Source organism: Prionailurus bengalensis, chromosome C1, assembly GCF_016509475.1.
Source record: "Prionailurus bengalensis isolate Pbe53 chromosome C1, Fcat_Pben_1.1_paternal_pri, whole genome shotgun sequence".
Lineage (NCBI taxonomy): Eukaryota > Metazoa > Chordata > Mammalia > Carnivora > Felidae > Prionailurus > Prionailurus bengalensis.
In genome coordinates this window covers 15,869,405-15,883,797 of record NC_057345.1, presented here as the reverse complement: position 1 = coordinate 15,883,797, position 14,393 = coordinate 15,869,405, and the positions used below count along the sequence as shown (strand labels likewise).

The following is a 14,393-nucleotide window of genomic DNA, read 5'->3' as shown; positions in this document are numbered from 1 at the left end:
GCAAGAGACTCCTTGTATATGGCACACAGTTTCCCATTCTGTTAGCTGTCTGCACATCAAAGAGGCATCAACTTCTCAAAGGCACTTACTGCATAAGTCTCCTTCCTCCTCTCTCATTTCTAACTGTATCCAATTCTTTTTTTTTTTTCCTTTTTAAACATTGTTATTCAGTTATTGAGGGACAGAGAGAGAGACCGAGCATGAGCTGGGGAGGGGCAAAGACAGAAAGAAGGAGACACAGAATCTGAGGCAGGCTCCAGGCTCTGAGCTGTGAGCCCACATCTTGATGTGGGGCTCGAACTCATGAACCGTGAGATCGCGACCTGAGCCAAAGTCGGCCACTTAACCACCTGAGCCACCCGGGAGCCCCCTAACCGTATCCAACTCTTACTTCATTAGTTCATTCCGAATCAGCGCGCGATAATCTCATACTTACCCTCATGCACCTTAGTGCTTTTGTATCAAGACTCCTTGAAGACACTAGTGACAGTAATTGTCAGGTGAGTGATGCTTGGCGTGGTGATGTTGCTGACCATTATCACGCTGTGCTTTAGCTTGCTAGCTGAGTGGCTGAGCTCACTCGTTTCCTGGCCGTACCACGTGGAGGGGGTGTCATCGTGGGATGTGGATTCGGGTGTTTGTGGGTTATGGGTCCCAAGCCCATCTGTCTTTCCTGTCACATCACCCTTTCTCCCATTTTGCCCTTCCTTACACTAGGAACACACGTGCGGGTTAGACATGCCCTCTGGAGTGCTTGACAGAACAAGCAGATAAAGGTGAAGTGAATAGCCAAGATGGTTTTTTTTTTAAACCATCATAGCATGGGTGTGGACAGTGGGGTAATCGTCTCCCTTTCGAGAGTTGAGGATTCTGTGGCTCATTGCTACTTTCCTGCGAGGTGCTGCCCAACTGCTAGAAAACGCGTCGCAAGTCGGATGTCATCTTAATCCTTAGCTCGCTGACTTTTGCTCTGCCTTCCCACTTCTTGTCTCATCTTGTCATTTCAGTATTACAGTTTTGACAGAAAGCATGGCAGACCTGAGTGTGATTTCAGAACTTGGGCTGCACTCTTCAGCAGAAATTGAGCACAAGAGCTGGGGTTTTGTTTTGTTAAGATCGTTGGCTTGATCTCAGCTTCGTGGCATTTTGTTGCTGTACATTATCTAGTTTTGTTTTTGTTTTTTACTTTAACGCTTATTTATTTTGAGAGAGAGAGCATGAGCTGGGGACAGGCAGAGAGCAAAGGAGGGAATCCCAAGCAGGCTCCACCAGCGCAGAGTTCGATGCAGGGCCCGAACCCACGAACTGTGAGATCATGACCTAAGCTGGAACCAAGAGTCGGACACTTAACCACCTGAGCCACCCAGGTGCTCTGAGATCAAGAGCGAATGCTCCACTGGTTGAGGCGGCCTGGCACCCCTATTTTACCTCATATTTCAAAAGTATGGTTCTCAACGACTGGATTTTGTGGACCTCACTTGTCAGTGTACTGTCTGCCCATGGATGCCAGGGTTTACAGGTGCAGCATATTGTACCTTAGAAACCCACTTCACTCATTAGATTTATATTAAAACTCCTTCCTGAGCTGTGGTGGTGGTGGTAATCGCACTAATAATAGTAAGATGATAGTGAACATTTATTGAATGTTTACCATGTGCCCAGTCGTTTTCTAAGCGTATAGGTATTAGCTCCTTTAATCCCTCCAACAGCGCTGAGAGGTATTACTGTCTTATCTGTCTTACTGATGAATAAGTAAACTGAGGCACACAGAGGTGAGAATCACCTCGAGTTCACCATACTAGAAGGGTAGTTTTGCCAAGCGCAGGAAGAGTTGCTCTTTCAATGTACCATTTGTCCAGAGCCATTCTTTATAGGTATTTTTTTCCCTTCCATTTCTGGTAGCTTGTCAGATTTTTGTCCCCAGTGTTGTGACATCTCACCCGGGCCTGTCTTGGCGCAGGCCCTACCTCACGTACTGTGCAAGATGCTCTCTGGATGCCGGGTGTGTGGCAGCAGCTAATGATGACGAGCTTTGCTGTTAGGGTGCTGTGGCTGGGCTGTTGTGCTCGGGAGTTCTCCTTGTTGGTGTCTGTTCTTGGGTGCTCGGATTTCTCCATCAGCATTTTCCATTTTCATGCCTGGACAATGCTGACTGCGCTGTCGCTGCTCTGGGGTTGTAAGAGAGAAGAGCGCTTGGGAGCCTTTGCCTTCTGTGTGAAACATTTACTGGTCCCCCTCTCAGCTCATGACCGCATTCATGTCTGCACTTTCTGTCCTCCAGTGCAGGGGGAAGCCTGTGGTCTTCTGTGGGTAGAGTGGCTTTTATCTGTAGGGCATTGAGGAAGGGCCTGAGAATTTTAACTGCCTCCTAAATAGAGACTTTTGGTCTATTCTCCTGTTTTGCAATCTCATCCCTACTTCTGTGTGCTTCTGATTCCTGGGCCGATGGGGGCTGTTCTGCTGTTTAGTAAATCTGGTTACTTCCTGACCTTCACCACATTTAAATTAATTTTTCTTCTGTCTCATCCATTTGCTCTTAAGCTTCAGACATGTTTGTTGGCATTGCTCCCTCTGTGTTCTCTTTGTCACCATGATTTTACAAATTTTTTTTAAAATCCCTTTCCTCTGGTGTAATGATATTTGAGGAGGCACTGAAAGTACAGTTATAAATGTCATTTTTATCTGGAAGTCCTTATTTTGAATTTGCATATTTGTATAGTAAAATCCTGATGTATTTCTAAAGCCCCGTGTATATTTAATACATCAGAGATTTATGTGAATTAATCACCAGATTAGACTCCATTAGGAGATCGATTACTACTATAGAGTTCAGTATTTATTGCAGATACTTTCTATGTATTAAGTGTTCTTACCCAGTTCATTGTATATTCATTTAAGTGGATAACCTTCCCGTAACTTAAACCTTTTTTGTTATACAGATTGGTTAATAGTTGGACAGCATTTCGTTTTATTTTTATGTGTTTTTCAGGTGTTCTATGCCCCAAGTTACTATAGTTTAACCTAGATTTTGTGGGTGAGGGTATTTACGCACAATGTGTGAACTCATTGTTTACTACTAGATTTCTGTGTTTGTCAGAAGAATCTTTGGGAATTAGGCCATCCAAGTGTGTTTGGTGAATTTAATCTTTCATGATTGGTTTGATCTGTATTGGGAGATGTTGGTCAAGAATGAACTTAGTTGGTAGGCTTTTTCCTTTCACGTTTTAGGAAACTTATTGCAGAATACAAGTCTAAAAAAAGTTGTTTATGACCTCATAATAACTCATATTCAGATACATTAAATCATCATAGCAGTTATTAAGATGATCTGTACCTAAGTATAGAAACATCACAAGGAGCACAGGGGACAGTTAAACTGCAGCAAAACGAATGATTCATATACTCTTCTGACTTCAAAATAAATTTAAGTTGTTCTTTATACCCACCCCACATTAAAGTAAGTCATTACGTAAAAATAACCTCTTATTGGGGCGCCTGAGTGGCTTAGTCGGTTAAGCGTCTGACTTCAGGTCAGGTCATGATGTCACGATTTGTGAGTTCAAGCCCCACATCGGGCTCTGTGCTGACAGCTCAGAGCCTGGAGCCTGCTTGGGATTCCGTGTTTCCCTCTCTCTCTCTGCCCCTCCCCCACTTGTGCTCTGTCTTTGAAAAATAAATAAATGTAAAAAAAAAATTCAAAATATATTTAAAAAAATAATAACCTCTTATTAAAACAAGGGCAACACATCCATGGGTAACATGACATGCTATTAATGTGTGTGTGTGTTTGTATTATTTACTTTATTCACACTGCTTTTCTGAACCACACCGTGCTATACCATGTACGTATATACATAGCATGTACGTCCTCTTTAGTCCTTTTTTGGGAAAAAGGAAAGAAACCCCTTTAAAATTATAACTGCCTTGGAGTTTTTTTTCTAAATCAGTTGTGAAAACCTACTGTAATCTTTTTGATGGCTGCATCGTATTTCACCGAAAAAGATGCACCAAGTTAACATCTGATAAACCAGTTAACTTAAAAAAAAAAAATTCCCTGGTTGTGTCTGGGGATAGACGTGTTGGAGTGGATCTTCATAGCCTCAGGAAACTTAACAGCCTGCTCAGAAAGTTAATTTTTGCAGTGTGACCTATTTTCTCTGGTCATGTTTTTTTGATGCAAAATAACCTTTTCTTGAGTATTCAAAGCTCAATAAGAGGTGTAAGGTAAGAAGATGCATTTTGAGGTGTTAGAAATTGTGGGGTTTGGATGAGACAGACCTGGGGTCATATCCCAGCTTCCTTGTAAACAACCTACAGTGAGTCTGTATACCAATTTCTCTGATTCTCCATTTATTTATTACATAGAATATGTAAAGCCAAAATGACAACACAGTATTTAGAAAGGTCACTGGCTTTATTACTCTTAGTTATGGGGGTAGAAGCAAATGTATGGCTTTCAGAACTTAATGGTAGTTTTTTGGGGTAATGACTAAAATGCAGTGTACTAATTTATCAACCGGGAGCAGCCAAACAATAGAAATTGGAACCACAGGAGCATCCGAGTGGCTCAGTCTGTTAAATTCCTGTTGATTTCAGCTCAGGTCATGATCTCGAGGTTTGTGGGTTCAAGCCCCACGCTGGGCTCTGCACTGACCGCGGGAAGCCTGTTTGGGATTCACTCTCCCTGTCTCTCTTCACCTCCCTCTCACTCTCTGTAAATAAACATTAAAAATAAAAGCAAAGAAAAAACCTGTAGGCAAGCGTGGCATTTAACTGTGGGTGGAAGTGCATTTCTCTTGAACACCCCTGCCTTGTCACAGGGGCACCAGGATCCCTGCAGGCCCTATTAGTGCTTTCTTGCCCGGCCCTGGTCTCATCTATGTGATTTTATCACCTAATTTTTCAACCACAGACCTAGATGAAGCATATACCGGAAAGGCTACCACCTTTAGAATTAAATGACCTTGAAGATGAAATCTACAGAGTTTTGAAACGAGGGAAAGAGGGTGCAAATTACAGAAAATAAGGAAAAGAATACATACAAATTTTCCTAAAGTTTAAGCAATAGAAGATAGATTTTTTTTTTAATTTTTTTTTTCAACGTTTATTTATTTTTGGGACAGAGAGAGACAGAGCATGGACGGGGGAGGGGCAGAGAGAGAGGGAGACACAGAATCGGAAACAGGCTCCAGGCTCCGAGCCATCAGCTCAGACAGAGCCTGGCGTGGGGCTCGAACTCACGGACCGCAAGATTATGACCTGGCTGAAGTCGGACGCTTAACCGACTGCGCCACCCAGGCGCCCCTAGATTTTTTGAAGGGTATGTATATTGACCTTTTAAAGCTGTTTTCCCCCAAATATAATTTTTCGTTTTTTTAACTCAGGGGAGTTATGCATATCTGAAAACGAAAGACGACTTGTTTCTAAAGACGCTTGGAACAAACTGCAACAGTACTTTCCAAAGGCTCCTGAGTTTCCAAGTTACAGAGAATGCTGCTCACAGTGCAAGGTACTGAATGTTGTGCTGGCATCTGTGGGGATCGCATGCCGCCTCCCTGGATTGACTTTTCAGAGCTGACATTGTACTTCTGGTGGGGGTGTAGGGAGGAGGCAAGCCCTGTGCCGTCAGCAGGAGGTGGTTGATTACCTCTTGCTTCGTTCTCTTTTTTCAGATTTTAGAAAGAGAAGGGGAAGAAAATGAAGCCTTACATAAGATGATTGCAAACGAGCAAAAAACTTCTCTTCCGAATTTGTTCCAGGACAAGAACAGACCATGTCTCAGTAACTGGCCAGAGGTATAATGATCCCCACAAAGGATGGAATTCTTACCTTTTCAAGGCTCTTGACAAATTCCCAGTGAACTGTTTCAGAACAACCCAGATTCTCATTTTTTGGTAGTCTAATCAGTGGGTTTATTCTAGCTTACGGTTCCTTGGCAGAGGGCTGTATTTACATTTTAGTTATAAAACTTGAAGAAGGAGAACCACAGTACATGGAAAAACATTATCCCTAAAGGGTTTCGGTTAAGTGCGCACCGAGTTAACAGGCATTTGTGTGTGCTTCTCTGTTCCAGGATACAGATGTCCTGTACATTGTGTCACAGTTCTTTGTAGAAGAATGGCGGAAATTTGTCAGGTAGAACCCAACATTTTCTATTTCCTTTTGTTGTTGTTCACTTTAGTATTTTTAAGAATAGTGGATTCTAGGGGCGCCTGGGTGGCTCAAGTCGGTTAAGGATCCGACTTCGGCTCAGGTCATGATCTCACAGTTTGTGGGTTCAAGCCCCGCGTCAGGCTCTGTGCTGACAGTTAAGCCTGCTTCAGATTGTGTCTCCCTCTCTTTCTGCCCACCACCCCCCACCCCCTTGTGCTCTGTCTCTTAAAAATAAATGTCAAAATTCCAATGACATTGAAAAAAAAAAAGAATTATGGATTCTAGGGGTACCCGGCTTGCTCCTACGGTAGAGTATGTGACTCTTGATCTCAGGGCCATGAGTTGAAGCCCCATGTTGGGCATAGAGCCTACTTAAGAAAATAAAGGGGCACCTGGGTGGCTCAGTCGGTTGAGCGTCCGACTTCGGGTCATGATCTCACGGTCTGTGAGTTCGAGCCCTGCGTTGGGCTCTGTGCTAACAGCTCAGAGCCTGGAGCCTGCTTCGGATTCTGTGTGTGTCTCTCTCTCTCTTCCCCTCCCCTGCTCATGCTCTGTCTCTCTCTGTCTCAAAAATAAATAAAAACATTAAAAAAAAAAAAAGAAAAAGAAAATAAAAATTAAGAAGTATGGACTCTGATCATGGTACCATTGATGGTTACTTTTTTTTTTTTTTACACCTATTAAAAGCTTTCTTTTGTTTAAGTTAAATAATCTTAAGAAAACATTTAACTAGTATCCTTTTAAATGTGTGTCTGATTTTAAAATAATTACTTTAAAAATCTGAAGTCATTGCCATAGTGAAGTGTGTTGATCCTCCTTGTCTCCTTTGAATAGAAAACCCACAAGATGTAGTCCCGTGTCATCGGTTGGAAACAGTGCTCTTCTGTGCCCCCATGGGGGACTCATGTTTACATTTGCTTCCATGACCAAAGAAGATTCTAAACTGTGAGTTTCTTCTCTTCATGTGATTTTTCTTTTTCTTTTCTTTTTTTTAATGTTTATTTATTTTTGAGAGAGAGAGAGAGAGAGAGAGACAGTGTGAGTGGGGGAGGGGCAGAGAGAGAGGGAGACACAGAATCGGAAACAGTCTCCAGGCTCTGAGCAGTCAGCACAGCCTGACGCAGGGCTCGAACTCACAAACCGCGAGATCATGACCTGAGTCAAAGTAGGATGCTTAACCGACTGAGCCACCAAGGCACCTCCATGTGATTTTTCTAATGACTAATAAAGTATATTTAGGTTATTTTTCCTCTGACATAAGCAGTCTGTTTGAAGAATCTGGGCCTTTGCTGAATTGTGGGGAGTGTTGTTTCATAAACTCCACCAGAGTGAGCACTTAACTTTTTTTTTTTTTTTTTTTTTTAAAGAAAGCAAGACTGTCTCTCCCTAACAGGCGAGAAGCCCCCTGAAGCTACCTTGTTCTTTTTCTGTGCTTTGTCCTTCCTGAAGCCCTGCCTTCTTCTTCCAGAAGCTTCGGGTACCAATACAGCCTCTCTAGCACATGTCTTCCAGCATCCCAGAATCACCAGGGATCTTGATTGTAGTTGTTTTTCCTGTAGCCCCCAGGCTTCAGGAAACAGATGAGGAGGAGGAAGGCAGCATGGCACCAAAGCGGAGCCACTGAACTGGTCGTCAGGAATTCTGGGGTCTTAAAATGGAAATTTTTGTGCCACCTGCTAAGTGCTTCCATAAGGGCTCTTAATATGAAACTCACTCCTGATGTTGCCATTTGATCTTTTCAAATAATTTTTAACTGTGTAAGAAAAGATAGAATGCCTCTGATATTCCTTATAAACTGTGAAAATTAGAACACACAAATAACAATTTCTTTGGCACTAAGCTAGAGGTGGGGAGTTCATTATTCGTGTCAATACTTTACCATCATTTATGGAAGCTTAGAGTTAATCTGTTTCTTCTTCTAGGTTCTCCAGCTCTCTTTTTCCTTCCTTCCTCTTTGCAGGGTGGGTGCTATAAATGTTGGACATCTGGAAAATGTCTGTAATAATAAAAGAAATGTGTGTATTAGCCAGCTTAAAAGTTAAACAATTCAGGAGTGCCTGTGTGGCTCTGTCAGTTGAGCGTTTGACTCTTGATTTCAGCTCAGTCATGCATGTTACCAGGTCGTGGGATCGAGCCTTGTTTTAAGCTCTGTGCTGATCATGGAACCTGCTTAAGAATCTCTCTGTCTCCTTTGCCCCACTTGCCCCTTCTCTCTCTTTTAAATTGAAAATAAATAAATAAAATTGACTTTAAAAAAAAAAAAGAAAAACAGTTCAAATAAAATCTAAGGTCCCTCGGTACTTATCGTTTCTTCCATTCCCCTTTTTCTCTCTCTCTTCCTCCCTTGCGGTAACCACAGCCCTGATGCTGAGGGTTATCATCCTCAGGAATACTACTTAAAAACACACACACACACACACACACACACACACACACATACATACACACACTAATATTTTGCATATTAAAATGTTTTATATAAATGGGCATTATATGATATCCCTCTGTAACTAACTTGTGTATTCAGTTTCAGGTTTTGAAATGTTGCCATATTGCTTCCTGTAACTATAGTCCCTTTACTTTCATTGCTGTAACACCATTGTTTTGTATGAGGAAATCTAGTGTTCATTGTTGAGGAAGATGTATCTTTTCCTTTTTACCTTCTTTGTATTAAATATTGCTTTTGATGTTTTGGTTTTGGGAGACTAATGGATTATGTTAGTTCTCTTCGTTTCCATGTGTCTTAAGGCATGTTGGGTTCTTTTGCACAGTATAGCTCTCATATGGCCCGGCGAGTGGCAAATGATTCAAAAGCTCTTTGTCGTGGATCATGTAATTAAAATCACAAGAACTGAAGTGGGAGATGTAAACCCTTCAGAAACACAGTATATTTCTGAGCCAAGTAAGTTTTCATATTCATCTGTTTATGTTTCGTGTAGTTAAAAGTTGACATTTTAAGAGGGAAGGAGGGGATGTCACTGCTGTATTCCCTACTTAAAATTAAAGAGCATGTGTTGGTCCAAACTAATACGCCCCAGGTGAGAATTATCCTATTCCCATTCCATTATTTGTGTCTTTATTTATTTGTTGATAGTAAACGCATTCAATGGAATACATTAATAGAAAATATGAGTAATAGTTATTTAATGAATGCTCCCTGGTAGCTTTGATGTTTGTTTTTATATATTTTTTTCTTTGACATTAATTCCTCAGCCACTTCTGATTTACTTTGTTTCTTTAGAACTCTGTCCAGAATGCAGAGAGGGCTTATTATGTCAACAGCAGAGGGACCTACGTGAATACACTCAAGCCACCATCTACGTCCATAAAGTTGTGGATAATAAAAAGGTACCAGTCCCTCTTGTGGCCATGACCAGTAATGATCAAGCTTGCTTTTTGACTTGCGGTTGGATTTTCACTGAGGCCTGCCTAGGATCACATTTTTCTTTCCTTGGAGCTATTTGGCATAAGAATAGAAATCGGATAAGGAGTGAAAATAAATAGTTACTTTGATTGTATGTGGATTTTGTTATTAATTTGTTCCACAAATAATTATCGGATGTCAGCTGTGTACCAGGAATGGTCTTGGCATGGAGGGAATACCATGGTGAAAAAGACAGACAAGGTGTCTGCCCTCAAGAATATTTGTATCTCTTGTGGTGCCCGGGTGGCTCAGTCAGTTAGGCATCTGACTCTAGATCTCAGGTTTGTGAGTTCAAGTCCCGCCTTGGGCTCTGTGCTGGGGGTGAACAAAGAACATTTGTACCTCATGCAGAAGATCAGGACCAAACCCAGAAAGGGAGGAGGTTCAAGATGGCAGCATAGGAAGATCCTAAACTTAGCCTCCTCCTACAGATACAGCAAATATCCAGCTACATGTGGAATAATTCCCTTTGAAAGGAACTTGAGAACTAGGTGAACAGATGCTTCACAGAAGATAAAGGGGACACATCAAGATGGGTAGCAGAGATACCGTCTCCCCCCAAACACCACCTCCTTGCACAGCAACCCACTGTGGGGGACGAATCTCACACATATGGAACTCCTCCCTGAGGAAAGAAGGGCTTTGACCCACAGGTACCTCAGCCTTTGAGAACCATAAAGCTATGGGGAATGGATCCACAGAGGATGCCTGTTGGGCACTGGGCTCTCATGGCCAGAGGGGACTGCCTTTCTGTGCCCCCCAGTTCTGAAACAGTCAATTTGACAAACTAGAAGTAAGAGAAAGTTAAATAGTAATACGCTTCAGTGTTAATGCACGGCCACTCCTTCAAGACCAGGAGAGATATTTCCACTTAACCCATAGAAACCGTCTGCAAAATGAGGACACAGAAGAATGGGTTCCAAATGAAAGAACAAGGTAAAACTCCCAAACAAAGAAGCAAAAAAACCTGTGACAAAACAGATAAGGAATTTACCTAAGAAAGTGTTCAAAGGAAAGGTCATAAAGATGCTCACAGAATTTGGGAGAATAATTGATGAACACAGAATTTCATTCAACCAAGAGGTAGAAGATACAAGAAAGTAACAAGTCACAGAGCCAAAGAATGCAATAACTCACCTGAAAAATATACTAGAAGATTTCCATAGGAGATTACATCAAATACAAGAAAGGTCAGTGATCTGGAAGACACTGCAGAATTCACCCAGAGCAGCTAAAAATTTTTTTTAATTTTTTTTTTTTCAACGTTTTTTATTTATTTTTGGGACAGAGAGAGACAGCATGAAAGGGGGAGGGGCAGAGAGAGAGGGAGACACAGAATCGGAAACAGGCTCCAGGCTCCGAGCCATCAGCCCAGAGCCCGACGCGGGGCTCGAACTCACGGACTGCAAGATCGTGACCTGGCTGAAGTCGGACGCTTAACCGACTGCGCCACCCAGGCGCCCCTAAAAATTTTTTTTAAATATGAAGCTAGCTTAAGGGGCCTATGGTACAACATGCAGCAGAACAACATACGCATTGTAGAGGTCCCAGAAGACGGGAGAGAGAGAAATGGGCAGAAAACTTCTCTGAAGAAGTAACGGCTGAAAATTACCCTAATGTGGACAGGAAACATACACCTGAATCTAGGAAGCCCAGGGAATTCCAAGTCAAATAAACCCAAAAAGTTCCACGCTATGATACATTAATGAAGATTTTCTCAAATGTTAGAGAATCTTAAATGCAGCAAGAGAAAAACAACTTGTTACCTACAAGGGAATCTCCATAAGACTTACCAACAGATCTTGTCATGTCAGGAGTAACGAGCTATGCAAAGGGCTGAAGGAAAAACACTTTCAACCAAAAACACTATTCCTGGCAAGGATATCATTCAAAATTAAAGGAGAGATCAACAGTGTTCCTGGTAAGTACAAACTAAAAGTTTATCACCACTAAACCAGCCCTGTGAGAAATTAGAGGGACTTCTTTAAGCTGAAAGGAAGGAGACTAATTAGTTATAAGAAAATGTGAAAGTAAAAATCTCAGTGGTAAATATATAGTAAAGGAAGTGGATTAATCACTTGATAGAGCTAGTGTGAAGGATAAAGTAGTAGCAATTATAACTATATCTGCAATAATTAAGGGATACAAAAAATAAAAAGATGTAGAAAATTGTATTAAAAACCTAAAACATTGGGGGTGTTAAAAAAACAGTTTTAGAATATGATTAAATTTAAGTTGCCGTATACCAGTATATTTTAAGTGTGACTCTTGTGTTAACCACAAAGCAAAAACCTATTGTAGGTACACAAAACATAATGAGAAAAGAATCAAAGCATAGCACTAAACAAAGTCATCAGTGGACAGAAGAGGTGAGGAGGAGAAGAGAGGAACTAGAAAACAACAAATTGGCGATAAGTAAATGCCTATTAATAGTTAATTTAAATGTAAATGGACTAAATTCCCCAATGAAAAGACACAGAGTAGCTTGAATGGACACAAAAAACAAGGCCTATCAGCCACTTATATGTTGCCTATAAGAGACTCATCTCAGATGTAAGGATACACAGAGACTGAACGTGAAGGGGTAGGAAAAGCTCTTTTGTGCAAATGGAAACCAAAAGAAGGCTATTTGTATCAGAGAAAATAGATTTTAAAACAAAGAGTGTAGTAAGACAAAGATGGTCATTACATAAGGATAAGTCAATCCAACAAGAACATAAACGTATATAACATTTGCAGATATGTACTCAACATAGTACCTAAGTATGTAAGGCAGATGTTAACAGAGCTAAAGGAGAAGTTGACAGCAATGCATTGACAGTGGGACATCAATGAATAGATCATCTAGACAAAAAAATCAATAAAGAAACATGGGTTTAAATGACCTGTAAGACCACATGAACTTAATAGATATATATCTATAGATAGATAGATAGATAGATAGATAGATAGATAGATAGATATGGATAGATAGATAGATATATGTAGAACACTCCATCCAACAACAGGAGAATGCACTGTCTCCTCAAATGGACATAGACCATTCTCCAGCATGGGTCATATGTTGTGCCACAAAATAAGTCAGTAAATTGAAGAAGACGGAAATCATTATCAGGCATCTATTCCAATCACAATGGTATGAAACTGGAAATCAATTACAAGAAAACTAGAGAACTTTCAAGAAGTAGATGTATTTCTGGAAACATAATTTTCCAAGACTGAATCATGAAACAACAAACAAAAGTCCAGGACCTGATAGCTTCATTAGTGAATTCTACCAAACAAAGATTTAATACCTGTCCTTCTTAAATTCTTCCAAAAAGTAGAAGATGAGAGAATGCTCTCAGTTTTCAAGGCCAGCAAGGATACCACATAAAAAGAAAATTAGAGGCAAGTATCTCTTGTGAACATTGGTGTGGAAACCCTCAACAAAATATTAGCAAACCAAATTTCACAGTATGTTAAAAGGAACCTACCCTGTGATCAAGTGGGGTTTATTCTAGGGAAGCAAGGATGATTCATCTGCAAATCAGTCAACATGAAATACCTCATTAATGAAAAGAAGGATAAAATAATATCATCTCAATGAATGCAGAAAAGCACTTGACAGAGTGTATTATCCATTTATAAGAAAAACTCAATAAAGCGGATAGAGTTGGATCATACTTCAACTTGATAGAGGTCATGTATGACCAGCCCACAGCCAACATTATCATCGATAGTAAAAAGGTGAAAGTTTTTCCCTTTAGATCAGGAACAAGGATGTCAATTGTCACCAATTTTATTCAACATAGTATTTGAAATCCTGGCAAGAGCAGTTAGGCAGGAAAGAGAAATAAAAACATGTCCAAACTGTAAAGGAAGAAGTAAACTATCACTCTTGACACATGACATGATTTTATATGTGGAAAACCCTAAAGGCTTCACCAAATAACTGTTAGAACTTACAAACAAATTTAATTATATTGCAAGGTACAAAATCAATATATAATAAAATCAGTTGATTCCAGGGCTATGAGTTGAAGCCCCATGTTGGGCGTAGAGCTTACTTAAAATCAGTTGCATTTTTATACATCTAGCAACAAACCATCAGAAATTAAAGAAACCATCCCATTTACACTTCCATGAAAAGGAAAATAGAAATAGATTTAACCAATTGGGGAAATGATCTGTGCACTGAAAACTGTAGGATGGATGAAGTTGAAGAAGACACAAAATGAAGGCTATTCCTTGGTGATGAATTGGAAGAATTAGTATCGTCAAAATAACATTACTCAAAGCCATCTACAGGTTGAGCGGAACCCCTATCAAAATTGAAATGGCATTTTTCCCAGAAGTAAAAACCAAGCAATCCTAAAATTTGTATGGAACCGCAGAACATTTTCAATAGCCCAAGCAATCTTGAGAAAGAAAAAAGCTGGAGGCAGCCCTCTTTGTGATTTCAATCTATATTACAAAACTACAATTACCTTGGGTCTCCTGCGTGGCTCAGTCAGTTAAGCGTCTGCCTCTTGACTTCGGCTCAGATCATGGTCTCCGGGTTTGAGCCCTGCTTCAGGCTCTGGGCTGACAGCATGAAGCCTGCTTGGGATTCTCTCCCTCTCTCCCTGTCTCCCCCTCCCTCTCTCTCCCCCTCCCCCCCCCCACTTGCGCTCTTGCTCTCTTCTCTCAAAATGATAAATCCGTAAATTTAAAAAAAAAAAAAATGGGTGAAGGAGCACATGGGTGGCTCAGTCAGTTAAGCATCATGGTTTGTGAGTTCCAGCCCCCTGTCAGGCTCTGTGTGGACAGCTTGGGGCGGGGGTGGGCTGAAGCC

At 40.9% G+C, this 14,393-nt stretch overlaps 1 protein-coding gene across 1 annotated transcript in view; it reads left to right on the top strand.

Moving 5' to 3' along the window:
* Window positions 1-14,393, top strand: part of USP48 (ubiquitin specific peptidase 48) — a 91,909-nt gene that overhangs the window by 59,506 nt on the left and 18,010 nt on the right. Inside the window, 6 exon segments of the mRNA XM_043574035.1 lie at window positions 5,385-5,509; window positions 5,673-5,795; window positions 6,074-6,135; window positions 6,988-7,098; window positions 8,925-9,055; window positions 9,395-9,501. Coding sequence (XP_043429970.1) covers window positions 5,385-5,509; window positions 5,673-5,795; window positions 6,074-6,135; window positions 6,988-7,098; window positions 8,925-9,055; window positions 9,395-9,501 — 659 coding nt within the window.